Here is a 26,874-nt window from a genome sequence, read left to right on the forward strand (position 1 = left end):
GAAGCCAAGCTTGGTCCTTTGAGAAATATTTATTTGTCATCAAGCTTTACTTCCAGAAAACTCATAGCTTCCTTGGAAGGACTTATATATCTATAAGGGATTAAGCCTTTTTCAGTAAGACTAAGCTTTAATTAGCCCAAATATCAAACAAAGACATGTTATTTTATTATCAGTCTTGTAGTAAAAGGAAAAAATGAGGGTGAAGTATCTCAGTCCTCAATATCATGAAGACACGACCTTTCGATTAACAATAGAACCACAGATTACAAGTCCACTATTTAAATGAAACCCATGCTGCATTAGACTTTGAGAATGAATACTCACTAAATACTTTAAATTTTCCCAGAATGTAGCTGTTAATGATCTTTTCAAGCCAGAGATTATAGAAACCTAAACAGGGTGACTAATTATTTCACAGAATACACATGCATTAGCAAAATCTTCCCACAGCCAAATACAGATAGGGAGGAATCACAGTACTGATAACCCAAGAATATACATGAATTTTTGATAACAGTCCTGCCATTTCAATTATGCTTTGCTTAGGTTAATAATAAAATGTGTTTGCTATCTCTCAACTAAAAAAATATTGAGGGACACCTGGGTGGCTCAGTTGGTTAAAGCATCTGCCTTCAGCTCAGGTCACTATCCCAGGATCCTGTGATAGAGCCCTGCATGCCTGTCCTCCCTGCTCAGGAGGGTCTCTGCTCCTCGGCCCCTCCGCGCGCTCATGCTCTCTCTCTCTCCCTCTCTCTCTCACTCAAATAAATAAATAAAATCTTAAGAAACAAAAAAGAAGCATTGATCAGACATATTTGTATCAGTCCTTAATAGTAAGAGGACACAAAGGGAGGATTAAGTATATACAACAGGGAATTCATTCTATTACTCTCCTACATATTTTTTTAATTTCCCTGCTATTTGCACATATCAAAGACATGACATGGACTGTAGGGAACAGTATCCCTGAGAGGGCTGTTTTTACAGAAATTGTCTTTTAATAATTTAAGGCTGATGGACAAATTGGTTGGTCAGATTCTAAAACAACATCCTAGCAACATCAAGATAAAATTAAGCACATCGATTTTGTATCTTGTCAACGTCATTTGGCATCCATTCAAAAGTGAAATATTATCTTTTCTTTTAACTTTCTATTTAAATTCAATTAGCCAACATATAGCACATCATTAGTTTCAGATGTAGTGTTCAATGATTTATCACTTGCATATAACACCTAGTGCTCATCAGATCATGTACCTTCCTTACTGCCCATCACCCAGTTACCCCATCCCTCCCACCTCCCCTCCAGCAACCCTCACTTTGTTTCAAAAGTGAAATATTATCTATATCAATCACCCATGCACAGCTCCGTGACACCTTTATAGAAAAGTTTCAAACCAACAAAATTGTTGAGATTTCCATCCAAAAGAAAAAAAAATTAACAGTATTAAACCATTTGCTCTTGGTACTGCAACACACCCACACACGCGCACACACACACGTGCACACACACATACACAAATGGCTTCCAATGAAAGAAAATGAAATTTCAAAAAGAATGAATCCAATGTCCCAATAAGCTCATCAGTAGTATCCATAAAAAAGAAATGACTATGTGTCAGTATGGTCTTTATTTCTCCCTTCGATATTTCGAAGTGCATCAGGAAATCGTGATATCTGAAAAGAAAACACATTTTCAACCACTTAATTTCTTTTCTATAAAAGTCTAGAGGGGAGTGCCCAGGTGGCTCAGTCAATTTAAGTGTTCACCTCTTGATCTCGGCTCAGGTCTTGATCTCAGTCATGAGTTTGAGCCCCGAACTGGGCTCTACGCTGGGCATGGCACTTACTTTATTAAAGAGTCTAAAGGGGTGCCTGGCTGGCTCAGCTGGCAGAGCGCTCAACTCTTGATTTGGGGGTTGTGAGTTCAAACCACATGTTGTAGGTAGAATTTACTTTAAAAAAAAAAAAAAAAAGTAAAACAAAACAAAAACATCTATCTAGAAAGTCATGCAGTGTTGTGGGTAGGACCAAATGATCTATATGGCCTCTCTAAAGTTCACTTGCCCAGTACTGTGGAAAACAATCACTAATGTTCCTACAGAAAACAGAAGCCCAATAGCATAGTAACTATGCTAAAAACTCTGTAACTATGCCAGAAAACTCTGTTTTCTGAAACAGAAAACAGACCTGGTGGTCTAGAATTATGAGCTTACCATTTCTCATTTTAGCATCAGTTAAAACAACAATGGTGACACTGTTAAGAACAACTGGAAACCATATTCTGCAAGGGGTGCATAGCCCCCACACCAAAAATTAATAAATAAATAGAACAAAGCCAATTCTCTGGGTAAATACATGTAATAAACTATCTTCCTTTAAAAAAGGGGAAAAAAATGAAAGTAATGTGACCTTAGTCAATAGCCCCAAAAATGGAGTATACATGTACCTGGGGATTCATGAACATTTCTCAAAAATATATGAAAAGGATTTTTAAGTTTCAGATAATCAGTGTCCAAACTCTTTCCCAAAAGCTGTCCTAGAAAGTACTTGAGGACTTGCAACCCCTTCTCAGCCATTCTCACTCTGACTGTGGTGAATTCCCTGAGCAAGAAAAGGGATAATTTTAAATATAGGTGTGGATTTTGAGAAGGTATAACTCAAAGACCAAGTAACAAGTTCTTTTGCAAGTCATGAAGTTTCCAAATCTTAACTTTCAACAGAATTTAAGGAAGACCTAATCCAGTTGCCTGCTGATAGATCATTAAAAAAAAAAATTTGTAAAAATGATTTTGGTATATAATTGGAAAGGTATTACAAGAGTTGAGTGACACATATGATTAAAGTCCAGGCATTACCATCTACTAATGTTTCTCAGTCCTTACACTTATAAAAATAAAAATTAGGAAGAGAATTTATTCCGAATCCTATCTCATTCAGGAATAAGCAATATTCATCCATGGATACCTGCATAAATTCATTAGGGAAAATGAGATCCATTTACAATAAAATTTTACCTTTATGTATAACAATTGCTAATCAAAATAAATTGTATATTAATCAATATAATTTTAATTTTATTACGAAAAAAATTTTACATCCAGGCCCTAAGGTTACAAGATTTTTTTAAAAAATCAAAATGGGGCATCTGGGCGGCTCAGTGGGTTAAAGCCTCTGCCTTCAGCTCAGGTCATGATCCCAGAATCCTGGGATTGAGCCCCGCCTCGGGCTCTCTGCTCCAGGAAGACTCTGCTTCCTCCTCTCTCTCTCTGCCTGCCTCCCTGCCTACTTGTGATCTCTGTCTGTCAAATAAATAAATAAAATCTTTAAAAAATAAAATAAAATAAAATAAAATAAAAAATAAAAATTTGTTATAGGGAAGCAAGTGATTACTAAAAAGTTTTCAGGTCTGAAAATATGTTACATTGGATAAAATTCTACAGAAGATGTGGAATTAAAACATGAAATAAAAAGAAGAAATAATATAAATCTTCTCACTGCTGAAGAGTTTATTAATGCCATTCTTTAGTGGGTGATGATGAATATCAAATCACTATTGTAATTGGACTCCATTCAGGTATAAGAATGATATGACAGTTATATTTAAAATGTCAAATATAGGGGCACCTGGGTGGCTCAGTTGGTTAAGTGTCTGACTTCAGCTCCGGTCATGATCCCAGTGTCCTGCAACTGAGCCCCACATCAAGCTCCTGGTTTAGCAGGGAGTCTGCTTCTCCCTCTCCTCCTTACTCATACTCTCTTTCTCTCTGAAATAAATAAATAACATCTTTTTTTTTTTAAGTCACATATATACTTAATTAATTAATTAAAATGTCAAGTATACAATATGCTGGAAATTTTATGTTCTGAAACCATCTGAACCATTGATCAAAAAAGTTGGCTGTAATATTCAAGTATAAGTACATAATTTATTAAAAAAATTTTAAGCAGAATACTATCAAAAAGCATCAATAACGAAAATATGTAAGTGATATGATGGTCAGTGAGAAAAGCAGATCTCAAAACAGTAAACATTAGCAAGGATGAAGATGCCAAAATAATGTTTGAGGAGTAGTCTGCAGCAGCAGGGAAAAGGGCCAATTCCAATATCAAGAACTAATCTTTTTTTTTTTTTTCTTTTAAAGACTTTATTTTTAAGTAATCTCTACACCCAACGTGGGACTCGGGACTCATATTTACAACCCCAGGATCAAGAGATGCACGCTCTGTTGACTGAGCCCGCCAGGCGCCCCTTACCAAGAGTCAATCTTAAAGCAATTTTCTTTCAGGACACTTAAGCACGTTCTGTTTCTAACCAAATTTACTTCAGGCTTTCTGAAAAGGGGGAAATATAGGCTGTCAAGTGTGAACTTTAATAGGCCCTCAATCTCTGTCTGGCTGACACAATGAGGATGACCCCTTTCAGTGACCAGGAGGGAGCAAGTGCTTTAGAAATCTGCCAGCAACTTAGATTTGACATATTTTCTTCTTCCAGGTCCATAGTAAACTTAACCATCAAAGTCAGAGAGTTCCCTTTTACTGAAATAGTAGCAATGGAAATGCCAAAGGCATCTAGGATTAATTATTATTCAAGCAATGGACTTACACTATTGTTTGCAAAGCAAAAGTTTGGTCGGAAACAAAAATCACCTCCAAGTTCTTACTCTCCTTAATGTGGCTATAAACGGCTGCCTTATCTTTTCCTAGACATAAATAATTCAGAAATGATTAAAAGCGCTGCCATATGACTGTGGAGCAAGAAAGCAAAGATCTGCTGTCACCCACAATAAGTGAATACAAAATCAGTATTATCTTCATTACCATTTTGTGACATGAGGAAAACAAGTGTGTGAAAGGTTCATAAAACAGTCCACCATACGTCCCTTTCCAACTCTCAAGTCACTCCAGGGCAGTTTAGGGAAGCAGCTGAAAAAACAGTTCGGGAATCAAAATGCCTGGGTTGAATGCCGGCTCTGCGATTTTCTGATTGTGTGATCATGTATGTTACTTAAGCTCTCCTAAATGTGAGTTTTCTGACTGTGCCTCAGTTTTCTCACCTCACACTAAGTGCTCAATAAATGTGAGGTACTAGGATTACTACAAGGAGGAAAAAAGGAAAGGAAATTCCAAGGACTGCCAATAGGCCGTGAACTCCCTCTCTGCTAGTAGCTCATCAAAAAGAAAAGTCTAATACTAACAAATCCAGTATTTTTTTAAGTATTTTTTAAATCCAATGACTATATCCAGGGCAATACCAGGCTTCTAGTGGATAGTCAATGAAGATAATTAGCCTTATGATATGCTTTCCCAAACTCCACAAACTTAGGGAGTGATATGATATGCTTACCCAAACTCCACAAACTTCCAATCCACCTACAGAGGGAATAATTTAAGGGCAAGAGACTAGCAGACACAATGTGCTCAGCAAAGTTCCCTCGGTGTATGACTTGTCTCAAAAGTTGTTCAGTTTTATTTCGTCTTGATTTGCATTTACCAGTCATGTGTGTGTAGTGGTCCAAAGTAGAAAGCAAAAGGCGTAAATCATATTAAATTCTGGAGTTACATAACTAGCTGGTCCTTACCTGGCTAAACCTCTGTTACGAATTTTTTTCTTTCTGATCATTTCAATTACTCTCCGTTTGGGGCACAAATGCAACACAGAACATGAGAACAAGGAGGCCTCAGGCAGGGCCATCAATCTTGACGCACTTAATCGTTAGGCACCAAGAACAGTACTCTTAGCAAGCCTAACGATGACTGATACTTCAGAATCTAAGAAGTGGAAGGAACTAAGAGGTCATAAACCAAACCAAAATCAAGGAGAAATCCCTTCCAACGTCTCTTAGTACAGCTTTGACAAGATGAGGGTGGGGGTAACAGAGGTGGAAGCAATGGAGGCCAAGGCTCTCAGTGATGACCCAAGGGCAGGGCCACACATTCACACCCACTGACACACCGAACCATGGAACTAAGCAGTGAAAAAATCCCAGAAGAAAATATAAGATAGGGTTTTTTTTAAGGCTATCCCAAAAAGAGATAAAAGCCTAAAAGGTTAACAGAATTGGTTACAATATTGGCATAAATCAAAAAACATATTATTTCCCCTCTACATGATATACCACCATTTTACTCAATTTAGTTCCACAGAGATGAGTAAGATAGAAGCACCTTCATTCACTCAATACAAGAAGTTAATGACACTTGCTATTAAAGGCCTATGTGCCAGACATTTCAGTCAGTACCAAAGATACTGTTACTACAGTTTCTGTGAAGATGTGACCCCAGCAGCCAGAGTGTCTACCTTGTTCTCAGTAAAGTGGCGACTGGTTCATAGAAATGCAAGACATAGGAAAGAGTTGAGTCAAAAGTATCTTGGTGTATAAACCCCAGCTCTGATACCAGCTATAAAAGCTGAGGCAAGTCAATTAACTGAGATAAACCAGGAGAGACCCTGGACTCCAGGAACCAAACAGAGAGTTACAGAAGGGAGGGGTTGGGAGAATGGAGTAACCGGGTGATGAGTATTAAGGAGGGCACATGTTGTGATGAGAACTGGGTGTTACATGCAACTACTGAATCCTTGAACACTACTTATCAAAAACTAATGATGTACTGTATGTTGGCTAATTAAACAATTTTTTAAAAATGAAGATTTTATATATAAAATAGATATAAAATGACATAATTATAAAGTTTAAACAAACTTATGTAGTTTAAGAAGTAAATTTGTAATCAAGTTATATATACATATATATGCAATATATACAATTGAGCCTTGCATACCTCCCGGGATAGGAGCGCCATAGAAAAATCTATATATAACTTTGATTCCCTAAAAATTTAACTACTAATAACCTACTGCTGACCAGAAACCTTACCAATAACATAAACAGTCGATTAAGATATATTCTGTATGTTGTATTACAGACTGTATTTACAATAAAGTAAGCTAGATTATGAAAACATTAAGAAAATCATGAAGAGAAAATACATTAACAGGATCCCAAAAAAATCCCCATATAAGTGGACCTGCAAACCCATCTTGTTCAAGAACCAACTGTATAAAGTTGTTATAAGGACAAAATGTGTTATATAGTGAGCACTAAATTGATCTGAGTTTCCTTCATTCCTGCTAACCTGAACCTAAGAATTTATCAAATTTTACTTATTACTTACCTTAATCCTAACCAGGTTAAATATGTTACAATTTTAACTTTTCTAATTTTTTTCAAGCTCTATATTTCTGTATACAAGTACTATTTTTAGGGACATCTTACCTACTGGGAGCATAAGACACTCCACACATTTCAGTAGCAGGAAATTTTTCCTTAATGAAAAATTTTTTTTAATCTATGCACATGAGAATCCAAATATACGACACTTTGGTAGTAGACATGTTAAAATAACAGAACAGCTCATAAAGAGATTGTACTGAAACCCCTTTGGCCACTATCAGTGGAGTAAGAGTTTGCCTATCATTCCCTACTCAAGCTATACGAAGTGTCTATGAATGTGTAAATAAGGTCGATCACACTGCTATTAAAATTCAGACCTGACTGCTGAAACATCTATGTTCAGGTTGAAAATTGTTTAAAAAAACACGAAGGCCAGAGACCCCTTGTTCCTAGACGTATGTAGTAAAAAAAGAACTATGCCATTAGAAGAGAGAACTATGCATCTGATCCCGCCCCAAAATACTATGGAGTCCAGTCCGCCGGGAGCATTCTTTCATTGAGTTTCATTGAGTAAACCTTTATTATCCTATCATGTGCTAGGCCTTGCACAGTGAACAAAACAACCCGCCCCCTCCCCCCAAAAAAACACCTTCCCTCCTAATAACAGGAATGTCTGCCGGTTCGGTAAGGCTGCCCAATAGCTCCTCCAGACCAAGTCCTGGCCGCACCCCCACCCCATGAGGGTCAATCACATGGACACCCCACCGGAATCCCACGGGCGCGCTAGCTTTGCAGCCCTGACACACCCTGGGTTCTTAGCTATTCTGGGTCTGGATCCCTCCCGCATCTGGGGACGCCCCGAGAGCCGCCTCTCCCACCCCAAAGCCGTGGGGAGGTAGCCGGGGTGCTCGCCCCTAGACGCGCCACGTGCACACCCGGCGCGCGCTCCCGCCGCCCTCCGCCCGTCCCGCGCAGGCGCAAGCGCAGGCGCCGCGGCCGCCCGACTAGCGTGCGCCCCGCAAGCGGGTAGCGGCTCCTGCCTCGCGGCCAGCCCCTATCAGCCCAGATCCCACCATCCGAAGCCTCTTACCGGCGGTCTGGCCCCGGCGCCCCGGCCTCCTGGCTCCCGGCGGCCTCCTCGCGGGGCGCCTCCTCCTCGGCCGCCGCGGCCGCCTCGGAAACCACGGCCGCGACCCCGGCGGCCGCCACTGTCCCCGCCGCCGCCGCCCCTTGCCACTGCGGCTGCGGCTCCCGCCCGGTCGCGATCCCCGCCTGGCCGTTCACGGCCGGGCCGACGGCCGCGGCCGCCCCGAGCTCCTCGCTCCGCCTGCATCTGGCCGCCGCCGGCGGTGCTGAGCGCGCGGGAGCCGGGCCGCCGCGGAGACGCCCTGGCCCCACCGGAAACGGGTTGCTCGAAAGAGCCGGGAGCGACGGGCCCCCGGTGGCGGCGAGCGCGGGGTGCGGGGCCGGGGATGGAAACCGGCCGCGGCGGGGGCGGGGCGGCCCGAGGCCTGGCAGGTGGGGCCGGAACCGGGGCCCGGGGAAGGCTGGGGATTCAGAGGAAAAGGCCCGACGTGGGACGGGGAAGTGGGGAGACGGTCGGGCTGGAGGAGCGCCCTTGGCTTAAGGATGGGTTATAAATGGATAGGTTAAAGCGTTTGTATAATAGGAACTCGTTTTTGTTAAAAGGAAGGAGAATACGAATATGAATGTATTTGCATTTTTTTTAAATCTGAAACGTATAGTACCAAAATGTAATCAGAGGTTAACCTAACCGTATGGTGAGGCTCCCAGTGAGTTAATTTTTCCTTTTTTCCCCGTTTAATCTCCAGATTTTCAAGAATGAATGTGTGTAATTATTAAAATAATTCTGAATTCAGGGATCAGGAGGTGTGGAGGAAAAGGTGGGTGGGTCTCAAGTGAGCGGTGTGGTCTACAGCAAGCAACTGTGCTTGCTGTGCACCGTGCAAAACTGCTAATGGATGGGAGGGCTCCCAAGTCTTTGGGAGAACTTGCAGAAATGTCTACTTTAGTTCACATTGCTGAGCACATGAGTGTTTAATCCTGTGATCCTTACTTTGCAAATGAGAAGCAGCCCTAGAAGTTAAACAACTTGCCTTAAGTGGTGGACCTGGCATTTTAACTCAAGCGGGCTCACTCCAGTCTATTCTTGTGTGTGCATCACTGATTTAGTAGAAAATTTTGAGATTCATCCATGATTTAATAATTATATTCTTTTTTTGTTGCTATGTAGTAATCCTTTTTTTTTTTTTTTTTTTTTGGTCCAGTCTGTTCTTTTAACCAGGGGGAAGAAGGGCAATTGGTTATAAGGATACAGGGGAACCATTTTTAAGTTTGCATTACAGAAACCACCTAAAATAAAAAGGGCTAAAACTCCCATCATCCAATCAGCATAGCAAAACAAGTGGCTTTTTTACCCCCTTCCCAGTCTTTTCTGATATCCGTATATACTCAACACTATTCATTGCTTCTAATTGTCTACTCTAGGCCAGGCACACTGCTTGGTCCTGGAGATTTAAAAAAAGGAGAAGAAAGAAAATGAAAAAGTAGCTGCTGTCCCTGCCTTTATGTAGCTCACTTTCCACTTTCCCTAAGGAGGATAATCTTGTAAACAGATGACTGCACTAGTGTGCTGAGTGCAGTGAAAAGTTCAAGGTGAAGGCCCAAAGGAAGAAAAAAAAATGTCTAAATGAGTAGCTTAAGGCCTCATGAGAAATAGACCCTTGAGCCAAGGCGTAATGGTTAAGCAGGAATTTGCCTGGTTGATAAGTAGGATATGGGAGATTTCTAGATGGAGGGAACCAATGAAGGATTATGAACTGGAGAGAAACAACTTTAAACATAGTGACACAGTGTGGTTCTGAGTACTTCCTACATAACACTTCATTTAAACCTCTCAGCAGCCTATGAGGTTATACTAGTGTCAGTCCTGTTTTACAGATGACGGATCTAATAAAGAAACTTCCACAATCACACAGCTTAGATTGGAACTTTGGGCAGTCTGGCTTCAGAGTCTATGCTGTTAACCACCAAGAAAATCATTCTGTAGAGGAAAATTAGAATCCTAGGCAAAGCCATTAGGAAACTACTGGCATAGTTCCTGCCACAAATGATTAGGGCCTAAGTGAAGTTGAAAGCCAAGGAGGCAAACAATGGGAGAATGGATAGGACCTCATCACCAGTTAGTTGTAAATGGGGTGGGAAAGGGGTGAGAAGTTAGAGGTCAAGCCCAGGTTTCTTGCTTGGTGGTAGTTAATGATGCCACTAGTCAACAGAGAAAATACAGGATGGAGATGTGTCAGGGAAAGTTGTCAGATGAACAGTATTTTATCTTTTTAAGATTTTATGTATTTGACAGAGACACAGCAAGAGAGGGAACACAAGCAGGGGGAGTGGGAGAGGGAGAAGCAGGCTTCCTGCTGAGCAGGGAGCCTGACATGGGGCTCCATCCCAGAACCCTGGGATCATGACCTGAACCGGAGGCAGATGCTTAATGACTGAGCCACCCAGGTGCCCCTTCACAGTATTTTTTAACATTGTATATTGTTCTGTGTTATTTCATTGTCTTAATGATGAACATATTTGTCAATGGACACTATTCTCACACAGTACATCAAATTTTTCTTTTCCATCTCCACTGATCCCCAGCCTTTCCCTTTGTTTTATTCCTACACACTCTATTTTCCTCATTTTTTTTCCATATCTCTACTTGTCAAATTAAGACTGGCAGTGGCACCCAGAATTAAGTTATTCATCCCCATGCTTAACTCTGAAAGTCAACAATCCTACCTCTAGATAAACACTAAACAGGAAGACAAAAATAGTACCAACAAAGGTATCCTTTTCCCTGTGCACCATAAAGGAGCTAAGAGGAGATATAGACAGATAGGAAAGGCATATACATATATTTTTTTTTTTAAAGGAAAGGCATTTTTAAGAATGCACTGAACAGGGAAGCCGGGGTGGCTCAATCGATTAAGCTGCTGCCTTCTGCTCAGGTCATGATCCCAGGGTCTTGGGGTAGAGTCCCTTATCGGACTCCTTGCTCAGTGGGAAGACTGCTTCTCTCTTTGCCTCTGCCTGCCACTCAACCTGCTTATGCTCTCTCTGACAAACAAAGCCTTAAAAAAAAAAAAAATGCACTGGACAGGTGCATGGCTCAGTCAGTTAAGCCTCTGCCTTTAGCTCAGGTCACAATCCCAGGGTCCTAGGATGGAGTCCTGAGCTCCCTACTCATTGAGGAATCTACTTCTCCCTCTACCCCTCCCCCCTGCTTGTACACATTGCCCCTCCCCATCTCGCACTGTCTCAAAATCTTAAAAAAGAAAAAAAAAAGACTGCATTGGACAAGCTGGACCCCCAAGCCCTGTGTGGCCAGGAACTATAATGTTTTGGTACATTATCTCTTCCTAATTCTACATTCAGTGATATAAAGTTGGTACTTGAAATGGGTTACAGAAAGAATTTTTACAACACAGAAATTGTCAGATATTTGCAAATCGGGGCTTTGTTGGAGGTGGGGGTGGAACCAGCTGTTAAATATTACCAGCACAGGGACGCCTGGATGGCTCAGTTGTTAAGTGTCTGCCTTCGGCTCACATCAAGATCCCAGGGTCCTGCGATCAAGCCCCACCTCAGACTCCCTGCTCAGTGGGGAGCCTGCTTCTCCCACTCCCCCTGCTTGTGTTCCTGCTCTTGCTGTCTCTCTCTCTGTCAAATAAATATTAAAAAAAAAAAATTTATCAATACACCACCAGTTTGGGCTCTCACCATGATGACGAATCCACATATTAATCTCAAACCAGACAGCATAAATCAAGGTTTCAATCTTGGCCCATTTAGGGCTGGACGATCTTTGTGGTGGTGGCTTTTCTTGTGTATTATAGAATGTTTAACCACATCTCTGGCCTCTACCCACTAGTTGCTACCCTCCAGCAACAACTCTTCCCCCTAGTCGTACAACCGAAGATGTCTCCAGTTTTTGCCAAATGTCTCCTGATGGGAAAAATCATCCCAGGTGAGAACCACCAGCAAAAAATTGATGTAACTATATAACCGTCCCACAAAAAGTCTCCAAAATTACGATCGAAAAGGTGGACTTTTTTGTGGACAAGAAGAGCTAACATTTATTTAACACTTACTTTGTGCCTCTCACCGTTCCAAGCACTTTAAATGTACTAACTTTGAATCTTTAGAATATTCCAGTCAGGTAAACACTATTATTATTCCTATTCTACAGATAAGAAAACTGAGTCACAAAGGGGTTAAATAATTTGCTCCAACTAATAAGTGACAGTGGGATTCATACCCACTCAGTCTGGTTTCAGAGTCTGTGTGTGTGTGTTTTTAAGATTATTTATTTGACAGAGATCACAAGTAGGCTGAGAGGCAGGCAGAGAGAGAGGGGGGGGGGGGGGAAGCAGGCTCCCTGCTGAGCAGAGAGCCTGATGCGGGGCTTGATCCCAGGACCCCTGACCCTAACCCAGGACCCCGGGATCATGACCTGAGCTGCAGGCAGAGGCTTTAACCCACTGAGCCACGCAGGCGCCCTTCAGAGTCTATGTTCTTTTTTTTTTTTTTAAGATTTTATTTATTTATTTGACAGATAGATCACAAGTAGGCGGAGAGGCAGGCAGAGAGAGGAAGGGAAGCAGGCTCCCCGCTGGGGAGAGAGCCCGACACAGGGTTGGATCCCAGGACCCTGGGACCATGACCTGAGCTGAAGGCAGAGGCTTTAACCCACTGAGCCACCCAGGTGCCCCCAGAGTCTGTGTTCTTAAGTCTATGCAGCAGATGCTACCAGATGTCCAAAGACTATATTCCTCTTCCCTTCACCGTCTGTCCATCTAAGATTTTTTTCAATTCAGTCAGCAGAGTTTAGATATGGTGAATTTTGAGATCCCCCTGCTAACCTTCTTAACTAGAGGAACACCTCTAGCTGAAGTTCTTTTAATCAAGATGTTGAGTATGCTTTCCTCTCTGGTTTTGATTCACATGGAAAGTGATCTATCATCAAGGATAAAAATGGCATTCTTGCACTGCAAGGAACCAGAGGCCTTTGATTTTATAAATAACAAAGGGAAGGAAGATTTTCTGCTATTGCTTTGACTTGATGCACCTGATTTTAAACATATGCTGCTGCATGAATAAAAAATTGAGTTTCCCTTAGGTAGTATTCGTGAGATATCAAAAAGAAAGTGCTCAATTACATAAGGGGCTCCTTTCAAAAATAAATGGACTTTTTGCATATTTTTAAAGTTATGTGACTTGATATATTTAAAAAAGAAAAACAAGAGGCAGCTAATTCCTTAAGGAGATAGTTCTCAAAATGTGGACCAGCAGCATAGCATAACCTGGGAACTTGTTAACAATGCACATTCTCAGGCCTCACCCCAAATCAGAAACTGGGGAAGAGACCCAGCAATCACTGCCCCCATTATGTGGTTCGGATGCACCCTCAAATTTTAGAACCGCTATCAAGGTGATATTTGAGCCTTCAAACATCATAATTGCAGGAAACCACATAATTCCTAGCCTGATACCATAGCACTCAGAAGCTCTTATTGTTTCATGAAGGTGGATGAGGACCATTTTTTGTCCTATCATAACATCCATATCATCTTTAATTAAATTAAAGATTTAATTAAAATGCATCTTCCCTTTGCAAATAAATTTTCATGGAACAAATGCATCTTCCCGATTCTTCTTTTCATCTTCTACGGGCAGATCTTCTACAGTTTTGTTGAATTTCTGATGCTTAGTAATAAACTGTGCAAATTGGAAAACATTGATAAGGTCTCTCAAAAGAGGTCTTTGTATTTCATAGGTGTTTTTGAACAGCTGCAGCCACTGTGGAGAGGTGCTCAGGGTTGCAGGGGGAGGGCCTTTGGAAGGAGCTCTCCTTTCAGGCCAGAATCCCCGGCCTTTAACTGGTGAGGAGGACAGGGCAGTGAACTGCCTGCCAGCTCACACACAGTAGGTCCTTGGGCCCTAGAACCGGAGTCAGGAAACCACCCAAAATGAATGCGTCAAACTCCAGACATGGAGAACTCATGGCTTGGCTGCTCTCCCTCCATCCCCACTCTCAGCTGCTGACCTTGCTTTCTATTTCACAGAGAAAGGGAAGCAATTGGCATAGAATCTCCACCATGGGCATTACTCACAGCCTCTCTATGTCAGTGCCCCTCTGCCCTGCTGTGCCCTGCTATTACAAAGCTCTCTTTTATACACCCCATGAAATCTAGCACAGTAGTGAACACAGAATATGTTTTTTTTTTAAAGATTTTATTTATTTATCAGAGAGGGAGAGAGAGCGAGCACAGGCAGACAGAATGGCAGGCAGAGGCAGAGGGAGAAGCAGGCTCCCTGCCGAGCAAGGAGCCCGATGCGATGTGGGGCTCGATCCCAGGACGCTGGGATCATGACCTGAGCCGAAGGCAGCTGCTTAACCAACTGAGCCACCCAGGCGTCCCTGAACACAGAATATGTTTTTAAAAACTTGTGTTATCGGGGCACCTGGGTGGCTCAGTGGGTTAATGCCTCTGCCTTTGGCTCCAGTCATGATCCCAGGGTCCTGGGATCGAGCCCCGCATCGGGCTCTCTGCTTAGCAGGGAGCCTGCTTCCTCCTCTCTCTCCCTGCCTGCCTCTCTGCCTACTTGTGATCTCTGCCAAATAAATAAATAAATAAAAACTTGTGTTATCAATAATATTGTAATAGCTTTATATGGTGATAGATAGGAACTACACTTACCATGGTGAGCATTTCAGAAAGTATAGAACTGTCAGATCACTATGTTGTGTACTCGAAACCAGTATAATATCGTATGTCCCCTATACATCAGTAAAAAATAATAAATACATGTTAGAAATTTAAAAACAGCACGCATTACCTTAAAATTCTGATCCAGATATTATTGCTTCAGTGACATTAAGAAGTCATTTCTCAATAACCATGTATCTTTGGACAGCATTCTAGCAATCAAAAGAAGTTAGACCTACTTTAAAATACAAACAAAAAGGCAAATTCCAAACTTCTTTTACTCACACATTCTGTCACTGGAAGTTCTTCCTGATATCTAACCCAATGCCACCATGTGTGTTTAAGTTTACTTTCTCCTGATTTATTCTTGAAAAGGAAGGGGGAGGAGGAAGAGCAGCTTATGAATACTCTATTCACAACTATGAATAACTCATGTTATTCATAACAACAGCTGGTTATGATGATGTCCTGGTATCACTGGACTGTAGACACTATTAAAATTTCCATTATGGTTGCTATAGAAACAGTGAAGCCTGGTTCAAGCAAAAAGCCTCTCAGAGAAAAGGTATTTCAGAAATTCAAGATCTAAGCTCATCTCCTGCAAAACCTCAGAAGTCATCAAGGCCACTCCACAGGAAAAGAATTAATTTGATACACAATGTTACCTTTTTTTGTTTGATTTTGCATTGGTTTGTTTCCTTTGTATAATTTATTGACAGCAAAGAAGCAAGAAGCAATCTGCCAGAGTTGGGAACAAGGACAATTTTACTGTTCTGGGATTCTTCGTCTTCTGTTTGGTGCTGGAAAATAAACCAGGGGTAATTATTTCCTCTCTGCTGATGTTGGTACCCTAGAAATAAACATACTCTCTGCAAAGTGTGGAAAATGGAAACTTTGGTTTTAAAGATTTTACTTATTTATTTGAGAGAGAAAGAGAGAGCATGCACAAGTGGGGAGGGGAAGAGGAAGACAAAATCTCAAGAAAACTCTTCACCAAGTGGGGAGCCCAGTGCAGGGCTCCCTCTCACAACTAGGAGATCATGACCTGAGTTGAAATCAAGAGTCAGACACTCAACTCACTGAGCCACCAAGGCGTTTCAAGGAGTAACACCTACTGATGTTTTGGGCTGTGAGGGAAACGAAATATAAATGGTTGCCTGGGGAGTGAGAATTCACGAGTTCTTGTTTGGTTACTCAAACTTTAAAAGTTCCCATTTTCCAGGGGCACCTGTGTGGCTCGGTTGGTAAAGCGTCTGCCTTCAGCTCAGTTCATGATCCCAGGGTCCTGGATTGAGCCGTGTATGGAGCTCCCTGCTCAGTGTGGAGCCCGCTTCTACCTCTCCCTCCCCACCGTTCATGCTCTCTCTCCCCTCTCTCTCTCTCAAGTAAATAAATAAAATATTTTAAAAAATAGAATAAAATCAATCAATCCAAAAAAAAAAAAGTCACTCCTCCATAAACATAATCTGTTACTCAAAAAACTTTTAGTGATTCAAAAGTTTATTTTGGAAGACTATTGCACCTGAAACTCAGTTTTCACACTCAACTATCATCCACACACAAAAAAATAAAAACTTCAGTCATGGAACCTACCTCATGCCCCATATGCCATTTTGACTGTGACAAGATTGGTCCATTCCCTCCAGTTTAAGAATCAGGAAAAATCACCCTCTCAAACATGAGGCAGGGGGAAAAATGGAACAAATAGAAGCAAACCTAGAAAGGAAGTATGTATTAAGTTTGAACAGGAGAAATAAAAATAACCCAAAAGTCCTTGGAGCAGAGAGGAATCCAAACGTTATCGCACATTTCAGTCAGAGAATTCCAATTTTAACAGTACCATTTATAAGCTACAGTTCCCCTTTCCTGGGAATTCAGAATATCCTCAGTCTTGCTGTTTAAATACAGTCCATGGGTCAGCAGAGTCCTCAGGAGTTTTTGAGAAATGTGGGATTGCGAACTCCACTCTTCCGTAGCTTCGCTAAGTCCGCCAGGTAATTCATACTAAGCATGCTACATTTTGAGAAGCACTAATTCTAGTTCCGGGGATTTCTTCATTTCCAATGTGCTCCCAGGCAATGCCAAAACTGGCCCTCTATCGATGACACCTTGAGTTTTGAGGAGCTAGAGAGGTCAGTGTTCTCCAATCCTGGCTGCAGGGGAGAATTACCTCAGGAACTTCAAAACCCGGTGATGCCCAAGTCTCTCCCACATAGACTCTTGTTAACACCCAGGGTGGGGGGACCCAGACAACAGTATTTTTCAAAAGCTCCCGGATAGTTTTAATGAGCTGCCTGTGACAAGACCCACTTACCAAGACTAACTCTTCTTTTTTTTTTTTTTTAAAGATTATTTATTTATTTATTTGACAGAGAGAGAGAGAAATCACAAGTGGGCAGAAGTAGGCAGAGAGGCAGGCAGAGAGAGAGGGAGAAGCAGGCTCCCTGCTGAGAAGAGAGCCTGATGTAGGGCTCGATCCCAGGACCCTGAGATCATGACCTGAGCTGAAGGCAGAGGCTTAACCCACTGAGCCACCCAGGCGCCCCTAACCTTTCATTTTATGATAATTAAAACTCCAAACTGACACCAGAATAGGACTTGGTAGTTTCCCTACATTACCTCACCTGGAAGTCCTCAAAACTTATCTGTAAGGTGGGGAGAGCAGATATTGTTATATTTGCTTAACAGCTGAGGAAATCAAGGGTTCAAAATTGGCTGATAGCTACTTCCATTACATGAACTGTCTGAGCAAGCCAACTCATGGCTATTTCTCTGGTTGAGGATAGAGAGAAGTTGAGATCTGAAATTCAGACAATGTCCAGAATTTGCCATTGTAAGTCTATAGGTAAAACTTGAAAGCGTTTTGTAGGGTAAATCATTGGTTGCTGAAGGGTCCGTGGACAAAAGGACGAGACCAATACAAAGCAAAGCTTTACTTCATGCCAAGCACTGAGAACCAAACCAACGGGCCTGGGCCGCCTCTTACAGAGAAGGCGACCCCTCCCTGCCTCACAGAGTAACTTTTATAGAGCAAAGGCCATGTGGTTGAGCCTGGCCACACACAGGTGGCCAATGAGATTGTAACACACAGAGAAAGCTGCACAGTCATGCTAGGTCACACACGGGTGGCCACTTGAATTACAATTCCCCTATAGTAGCTATTTGAACTACCCTATCACCTTGGTCAGAATTGGCACCCAAAAGTTGGGGCCCACATTCTTTGGTAGTCAGGGAGATAGTGTGTGCGCTTTACTGATTGGATGTCTCCACCTGGCCTGACTCATCCTTGCATTCTGGGCTCTGTTATCTCTCCCTGACCTGACACGTCCTGGTATATGGGCTCTTTTAACAGGGGCTCCTCCGCCATATTTTACTGGTTTCCCAGACCCGTTTCTAAGTGAGTTCCTCTGGAGGGCAGGGTCAATCTAAGTTCACTGCATAAACAACAAAACGGCTGTCCTACCAAGGTGGGGCTGCTCCAGCTAAGTAGGCCCTTACAGTTGCAATCTCTTAATTTTGCATGTGGGGAAACTGAGACCCAGATATGTGTCAAATCACAATATTTTAGCTGAAATGTGAACTCAGATCTCCATACTCCTGGTTCAGTATGTTTCCCACGGAACTGCATTTCCCGAGTGTGACTGACAGATGCCACAGGATGCCAGCAGACATTCCCCTGAAAAAGCTTATATGCTAAGCCTCCGCTGTGCTAAACCAAATTAAATAGTATCCTTGAGCTTGGGGCCTCTCAGCCTTCCCTGGGCTCATTTGCCTTCAGGATCTCTGAGAGCTTTAAATAATAGATGGTATCTTCTCAACTTCTTTGACTGTGGGGCCATGTTATTTTTTAATCAAGTATCTTGAGGTAGTCCTATTCTAATGAGCAGACTTTGGGGAAGACTGTTAACCTTGGCTCTCATCACAGTTATTCTGCTTTAGTAGTTGGAAACAATTTGTTATGCCCCTGAAGGTGAGCATAAACTACCAGAACTAAAGGGAAAAGTATCACTAAAACAGCCAGTGCAAGGTTGTGAGAGTATTGCCTCATCATTGTATTCCTCCTTGTCCCTTTATAGACCGCACCTTGGACCCATCCCACCATAGGAAAAGTCATTTTCACGTCGTTCAGCCCGATGGCTACTTTGTAACGAACGTTCCCCTGCAACAGACACTGTGTGAAACACTAAATGAGGATTACCTCGTTTAATCCTGAAAACAACCAAATGAGGTAGACTTTCCGTGTCCCCACTTTTAAGCTTAAACATCCGAGGCTTAAAAGAGGTCAGGTGACATGTCCAAAGTCAGACAGTAAGCAACATAACTAAGGGGTTTTTTGGCTTTTGGTTTTTAAAGATTTTTTTTTTTTAAAGTAATCTCTATACTCAACGTGGGGCTCAAACTCACAACCCTGAGATCAGGAGTTGCGCAGGGCACCAGCTGAGCCAGCCAGGCAGCCCTGGGGCTAGGTTTTCAAACTGACAGCTGCCCAATGCCAGATTCAGTTGTACGATTCAGAGACCCTGTTGTCACTATAGATAACATTTTCCATTCATCAAAGTATTTAATCCTTTTATCACAGAGAAAGAGCTTTTTTTTTTTTTTTTTAATTTTTAGGAATTGTGGGGTTTAGCAAATCTGAAATGTGTGGGGGCAGGCTAGAAGACTGGAAATTCCAGCAGAAATCAGTGTTGTAGCCTTAGATCCACAGGTAGTCTGGAGACAGAAGGAATTCTGCCTTTTCCTCTAAAGCCTTTAGCCGATTAGCTCAGCCCCACCTACATAATGGAGGATAATCGTCTTTACTCAATGCCTACTGACTGAAGTATTAGTCACATCTAAAAAAATACCCTCACAGCCATATCTAGACCAGGAAGTTTGACCAAACACCTGGCAACCATAGAGGACACATAAAACCAACCATCATCACACTGTGTGATATACAAAAATCATTAAAATGTATGTATCTGCATCCTATAGTCCAATTTCCTGATTTCTACAAACGAGGAAACAACTCAGAGAGGGTAAGCCCCTGGCTATACACATGTGCTCACAGGCCAGAACCCTTCAGGAGTTGCTTGCTACCTTCTAATAAAATTAAGTGGAAAAATTAAATCCTTCTGAAACACCATTTATTTCTAGATTGAAGACCTGTTTAGAAAAACTCAGCAGTCAGTTAATTTTATTACTTCTCTCCCGACTCTTGCCCCCAATGCCCTCAGTGTCAGGACGACCTTCAGAGCAGAGGCAGAGTCTAGAAATAGCTGACACAGTCCTCCCAGAAGGTGGACTTCTTTTATCTCAAGTCCACTCCTGTCCTGCCTACCCCACCCCCTCAACCTCTCTAGTGTCACCTCTCCTCCGTGTCTCAGTATCTCCAACCCGATGCCTCTTTTTTTTAACATTTTTATTTAAATTCCAGTTAGTTAACACACAGGGTCTTATTAGTTTCAAGTGTGCCTTGACACTTCCATACATCACCCGGTGCTCACAAAATCACAGAAAGTGCCCTCCTTAACCCCCATCACCTATTTATAACCCTGCACCCACCTCCCCTCTGGTAACCATCAGCTGGTTCTCTATAGTTAAGAGTCTGTTTCTTGGTTTGCCTCTCTCTCTTTTTGCCCTTTGCTCATTTGTTTTGTTTCTTAAATTCCACACATAAGTAAAATCATCTTATATTTGTTTTTCTCCAACTGACTTATTTCACCTAGAATCACACTCTTTAGCTCTATCCATGCCATTGCAAATGGCAAGATTTCATTCTCTTTTATGGCTGATTAATTCCATTGTATATATGTATGTATATTACATCTTCTTTATCCACTCATCAATCGAGGGACCCTTGGACTGCTTCCATAATTTGGCTATTGTAGATAATGCTGCTGTAAACATCAGGGTAAGTGTATCCCTTTGAATTAGGATTATTGTATTGATTGGGCAAATACTTGGTAGTGCAATTGCTGGATTGTAAGGTAGCTCTATTTTTAACTTTCTGAGGAATCTCCATACTGTCTTCCAGAGCCGCTATTCCAGTTTGCATTCCTACCAACAGGGCAAGAGGATTTCCCTTTCTCTACATCCTTACCAACACCTGTTGTTTTTTGTGCTGTTGATTTTAGTCATTCAGACAGGTGTGAGTTGATATCTCCTTCTAGTTCTGGTTTGCATTTTCCTGATGATCAGTGATGTTGACCCGATGCCTCCTTTTGCCTCTGGGCTTGCAAGTAAGTTCTTCCCCTCTGAGGCTGCAACACTCTTTTCCCCAACCTACCCATACACACCCGCTTTGCCTAGATAAAGCCCATGCACGTTTCAAGCCTCAGCTTAGATAACCTTTTCCTCAAGAAGTTCTTCCCCTTTCCATGGGTCTGGCTTACACGCCCTTCTATGTGCCCTAGGACTTGCAGTGCCAGACCAGACCCCTGCCATTTATTACCTGCTTCTTTATCTATACCCCCACCAATGTTTTGTTCCCTGGTCTCCCTGCCATTAGAGTCTGTCACATAAAAAACATCCAATACATATTGATTGGGAGAAGAAAGAAAGAAGGAATGAAGGAAAAAGGAAGGAATTTCTGTGGGATCTTTCTTGCACTATGAGACTTAGACCTGTCACATAGAGACAGTCTGGGATGGAAAACGCCCAGAGAATTTCAGGGTGCAGAGCAACTCTGGCTTTCCAGGTGCTTAGGAGTCATGCTTTGCTGTCTTTGGAACGTTGATAACACCAAGGGGTAATCAGTATAAGGCAGCACAAGGCTAACCAGGGTGATAGATGCAGGAAAGGAAAGGGACCAATAAGAGGGATATTTCATGGGTAAATTGTACTGTCTTAGTTGGGATCAGAAGGAAGAGAGTGCAAGATCAGAAAGTCAGAAGAATCTGTTTCCTAGTATAAGACAATATCATCAATTCAATTCCATATTGAATTTGAGGCATTAGAAAAACATCTAACAGTGGAGTTGGAAATACAGAACAAGGAAAGAAAATCCATAGCCCTTCACAAATTTGTCATCTTTATATCAATACTGTTATCAGAGACATGTCAGGACCCGTCAGTAGGCAGAGCAGTAATTGCTCACATGGCAAGCTTTGAGGGTCATTAAGAAGATTCTCCCTTCCCTACCTATCATCATATCATGGGGCCTGGAATTTTGTAATTAAAATAGTATTTTTCAGGAGTGCGTGCCTGACTCAGTGGAACATGGCAACTCTTAATCTCAGAGTCATGAGTTCAAGCCTCATGTTAGGCATAGAGATTACTAAATAAAAAATTTTTAATAGATCACCAAATAAATATTGCATGCATTTATTATATCTCTGAAAGGAAAAATAAGAAATGGTGGTAATGGTGGTTACCTGCAGAAAAGGGAGATTGAGGTTCCAGGTCAGAGGTGGGAGGGAGACCTCTCTTTATACCATTTACACTTTTATAGCCACTGAAGCTTTTTATCATGTACACAGATGTTTAATCTGGAAAAGGAAAATTTATTTTTAAAAGTTGGAATTTGTCAGTGGTATTAACTAAATTATATTATACCCATTAAGTGGGATAATGTACAGTCATTAAAATGAAAAAGGAGCTCTGATCCAAAAGACATGCTGATACAAAATGTGCCTATTGGGGCGCCTGGCTGGCTCAGTGGATGGAGCATGCAGCTCTTGATCTTGGGATCCCAAGTTTGAACCCCATGTTGTGTGTAGACATTACTTAAAAAAAATTTTTTTTAAAGAAAGAAAAAGTGTGTCCATGATAATTTGTTAAATGAAAAACAAAATTCAGTGTGTAAACATTAAAAAGTCACCCATTTAAAAATAATTATATTTATGTATTTGTTAGTATGTGCATAGGGGAAAGCACTGATTACTTCTGTATGACTGAGTCAGAGGAAGCTTGTTTTAAGATATACATTTTGACATTGCTTGAACTTTTACAAGGAAATATTACTTTATAATAACAGAAAATAAAATAATCTAAAAATAAAAATAAAAATCTAAAAATAATCTAAAACATTTCTATTACCTTACACATGGCTCAAAAGTGGGGGGAGGTTCCCGTCTTCAGCAGCTGGGGAAAATTCCAACCCCTCCACGCACATGGGGAGTTCTCACATAAGCCAGGGAGAAGTGTCGTAAGACAGTTTTGCCTCAAAACAGTGCTTCAAAAATGCTTTATAACTGAATCTATAATTAAACTCAGTAATGATTAGAAATGGGATTATAGAATAGATACAACTCGTCTCTTTCCCCAGTGCATGATAGACTAGGTAGTTATCACTGGGAACTTAAAAAACAGAATTTCTGCCCCTAAGGCCGTTGCAATCAAAAGTAACTTCACATCATGGGCTTTCTTCTCTTTATTTCTCCCCAGTTATCCAATAGCCTTTTCCTTCCCCTTCGTCTTCACAGTTCTCTTTAATTGCCTATTGGAACCACAAGAGGGCAGCAGCCTCAAGGACAAGAAAGGCTCTCAGGCACTGGGACTTCCAAAAAGCGAGGGCATGAGGCTGCTAAAAAATGTCATCAAAACTTTTAGAGATTTCAGCATCTCACTCTGAATATGTGTGTGACCACATTTGCTATTCTATTATAAATGATACACAATGAATGGAAAAAAGATCCATGCTGGTGAGTGGTGCTAATGTGTTTCCCTCTCTTCCAGATGCTGACCAAGAAGAGGTGAGATAGAAAAGAGATGGTTTAGAACCCAAGACTTCATTCTAATTAAGGATGGAAGGGGAATCTTATCACAATACAACCACTGTCAATGGCACCCCGGTAAGTCACCAGCCTTTGGAACGCCATAGGTTGTGGGAAGTCATCACTATTGCGGCCGTGACTGCTGTGGTAAGCCTGATCACGATTGTGGGCAACGTCTTAGTCATGATCTCCTTCAAAGTCAATAGTCAGCTGAAGACTGTGAACAACTATTACCTGCTCAGCTTAGCCTGTGCAGATCTCATCATTGGGATCTTCTCCATGAACCTCTACACCACCTACATCCTCATGGGACGCTGGGCGCTGGGCAGTCTGGCTTGTGACCTCTGGCTTGCCCTGGACTACGTGGCTAGCAACGCTTCCGTCATGAACCTTCTGGTGATCAGTTTTGACCGTTACTTTTCTATCACCAGACCTCTGACATATCGGGCCAAACGTACCCCAAAAAGGGCTGCCATCATGATTGGCTTGGCCTGGCTGATCTCCTTCATCCTTTGGGCCCCAGCGATCATCTGCTGGCAGTACCTGGTTGGAGAGCGGACGGTACCACCAGATGAGTGCCAGATCCAGTTTCTGTCCGAGCCCACCATCACCTTCGGCACTGCCATTGCTGCCTTCTACATCCCCGTTTCTGTCATGACGATCCTCTACTGCCGAATCTACAGGGAGACAGAGAAGCGGACCAAGGACCTGGCTGACCTCCAGGGCTCTGACTCCATGGCGGAAGCAGAGCCAAGAAAGCCGGCTCATAAGTCTCTGCTGACATCCTGCTTTAGCTGCCCTCGACCCACCCTGGCCCAGAGGGAAAGGAACCAAGCCTCCTGGTCATCCTCCCGCAGGAGCACCTCTACCCCTGGGAAGCCGTCCCAAGCCACGGGCCCAAGCACCGAGTGGGCCCAAGCCGAGCAGCTCACTACCTGTAGCAGCTACCCTTCCTCGGAGGATGAGGACAAGCCTGCCACAGACCCTGTCTTCCAAGTAGTCTACAAGAGTCAGGCCAAGGAAAGCCCGAGGGAAGAATTCAGTGCTGAAGAGACCAAGGAGACGTTTGTGAAAGCTCAAGCTGAAAAAAATGACTATGACACCCAAAAATACTTCTTGTCCCCCGGTGCTGCTCATAGACCCAAGAGTCAGAAATGTGTGGCCTATAAGTTCCGGCTGGTGGTGAAAGCTGATGGGACCCAGGAGACCAACAACGGCTGTCACAAAGTGAAAATCATGCCCTGCTCCTTCCCAGTGTCCAAGGACCCTTCGACAAAAGGCCTGGATCCCAGCCTCAGCCATCAAATGACCAAACGAAAGAGAATGGTCCTCGTCAAGGAGAGGAAAGCAGCCCAGACCTTGAGTGCCATTCTCCTCGCCTTCATCATCACCTGGACCCCTTACAACATCATGGTCCTGGTTTCCACCTTCTGTGACAAGTGTGTCCCGGTCACCCTGTGGCACTTGGGCTACTGGTTGTGCTATGTCAACAGTACCGTCAACCCCATTTGCTATGCCCTCTGCAACAGAACCTTCAGGAAGACCTTTAAGATGCTGCTCCTCTGTCGGTGGAAAAAGAAAAAAGCAGAGGAGAAGTTGTACTGGCAAGGGAATAGCAAGTTCCCCTGAAGAGTTAATGACTCTCCTCAAAAGAGTAACCGCAGCCAATTTCTTCTGAGGATGGGTGAGCTCATTCAGGTGTATTTATTTTCAAAAAAAGACATCTGTCATTTTGGGCACCCAAGGATTTCATAAAGGCTTGAGATCTGTCACCAAAAGGAAGGAGTCAGAGCTGCCACAAGTGCGACCATATTGAATGATTCTTGCCTATGACCAAGGTCACCTGATGCCACTGGAGTTTGCTGCTGAAGTGAAGAGACAGACGTGTGTCCCTTCACAGGAGGAGGAATGCCAGGTCACAGTGAACAGTGATGTAGGGAACTTTTGCTCCCTGTCCTTTGGGAGCAGCAGGGACTGGGTAGAAATCTTCCCTGTGATAAAGTGTATTGAGGTTTTGGGCAATATATATGTGTCTATGAAGTTGTCTCCTATCAGTGAGAACTGGGAGACTGTTACCTGTTACCAAGAGTGATGTTCAGTCGGCTTCTAAGACTCTTATTTGTTTATAAACTGATCAGTATTATGCAGCTATTAGGTGTTCTGTACTGTGGTATGTTTTTCTGTCCCTACATCTGAGTGAGGCTCTACTCTTTCCTTTCACAACCCATGCCAATTCCAGGTACCCACTGAAACCATGCTGGTCCCTATGTTACCATCCTTTCTCTCAGAATTCTGGGTCTGGAAGGATACTGAAACCTGATCCCACCTGGTACTATAGAGGGGTCTCTACTCTGCCTATTAAGATGGTCCAGTGGGAATTTTACCAGTGGGATTTTTTTTTCATTTTATCTAAACAAATACTGTGTATTCTATCTTGTGCCCATGTGGGTCTAATTATTTATTCTCTGTTCTAGGAAGACTACTTCACTGCATAAAGATCTTCTCTGGGCTATTTAATCACAATTTCTTTGTTTTCAGAGGGCTTACTTTCTAATCTCTACCCAAGGCCAACCTGAGTCAAAATGCAGAAAACAAATTTGGTTTTACTCCATTCTTCCGAAATTCTTCCAGAACTCTTTTGCCTGCTCCTATTTCCCTCATCCAGACATAGGTCACAACCAGGCACAATCAGGTCACTGTGCTGTCTCCAGCCAGAAATGCTGTTTGGAGGGACAGCAGGGGAAAGGCTTTTTTTTTTTTTTTTTTTTTTCTTTTCTTTTTCTTCTTTTTCTTCTTCTTTTTTAAAAAAATAGGTCCTTCGGATCACAGCTCAGAAATGACTTAGTCATTCCTCTCCTAATTCACTGGCAAAGATGAGAAGCTCGGAAAAGTACAGCTGAGGGCCAGTAGAGCTGGCTATAGTCATTAAAAATGAAGGCCTCATCTTGGAAAACAAAACACAGATCACAGTAATATATCAAAATAAAACATATCAATATAACATGCATTAGAGTATCAAAATGATAAAAAACTATATTTAAGTGAAATTTCTGTGTATATAAACAAACTGAAGGTGGGTTTTTTTTTTTAATTCTGAGAATACACCCATATTCAAGAAATAAACTGTAAAAGCACACACAAAGAATAAAAGACCCACAAAGAAAGCAAGCAGTATAGTACACATGAGGGTTTTAAAGACAAGGCCCTCCTGTCAGACAG

General features: G+C 42.2%; 2 protein-coding genes across 2 annotated transcripts in view; one reads left to right on the forward strand and one right to left on the reverse strand.

Annotated features, from left to right (window-relative positions):
* The window catches only part of AVEN (apoptosis and caspase activation inhibitor), a 172,838-nt gene extending 164,144 nt beyond the window's left edge, over positions 1-8,694 (reverse strand). Inside the window, exon 1 of the mRNA XM_082736762.1 lies at positions 8,266-8,694. Coding sequence (XP_082592888.1) covers positions 8,266-8,508 — 243 coding nt within the window. The 5' untranslated portion in view covers positions 8,509-8,694. The remainder of the gene's footprint in view (positions 1-8,265) is intronic.
* Positions 1-25,442, forward strand: part of CHRM5 (cholinergic receptor muscarinic 5) — an 83,582-nt gene extending 58,140 nt beyond the window's left edge. Inside the window, exon 2 of the mRNA XM_082736751.1 lies at positions 23,618-25,442. Coding sequence (XP_082592877.1) covers positions 23,686-25,284 — 1,599 coding nt within the window. The 5' untranslated portion in view covers positions 23,618-23,685 and the 3' untranslated portion in view covers positions 25,285-25,442. The remainder of the gene's footprint in view (positions 1-23,617) is intronic.
* The last annotated feature ends 1,432 nt before the right edge of the window (positions 25,443-26,874 follow it).

Source organism: Mustela nivalis (genome assembly GCF_964662115.1).
Source record: "Mustela nivalis genome assembly, chromosome: 6".
NCBI lineage: Eukaryota > Metazoa > Chordata > Mammalia > Carnivora > Mustelidae > Mustela > Mustela nivalis.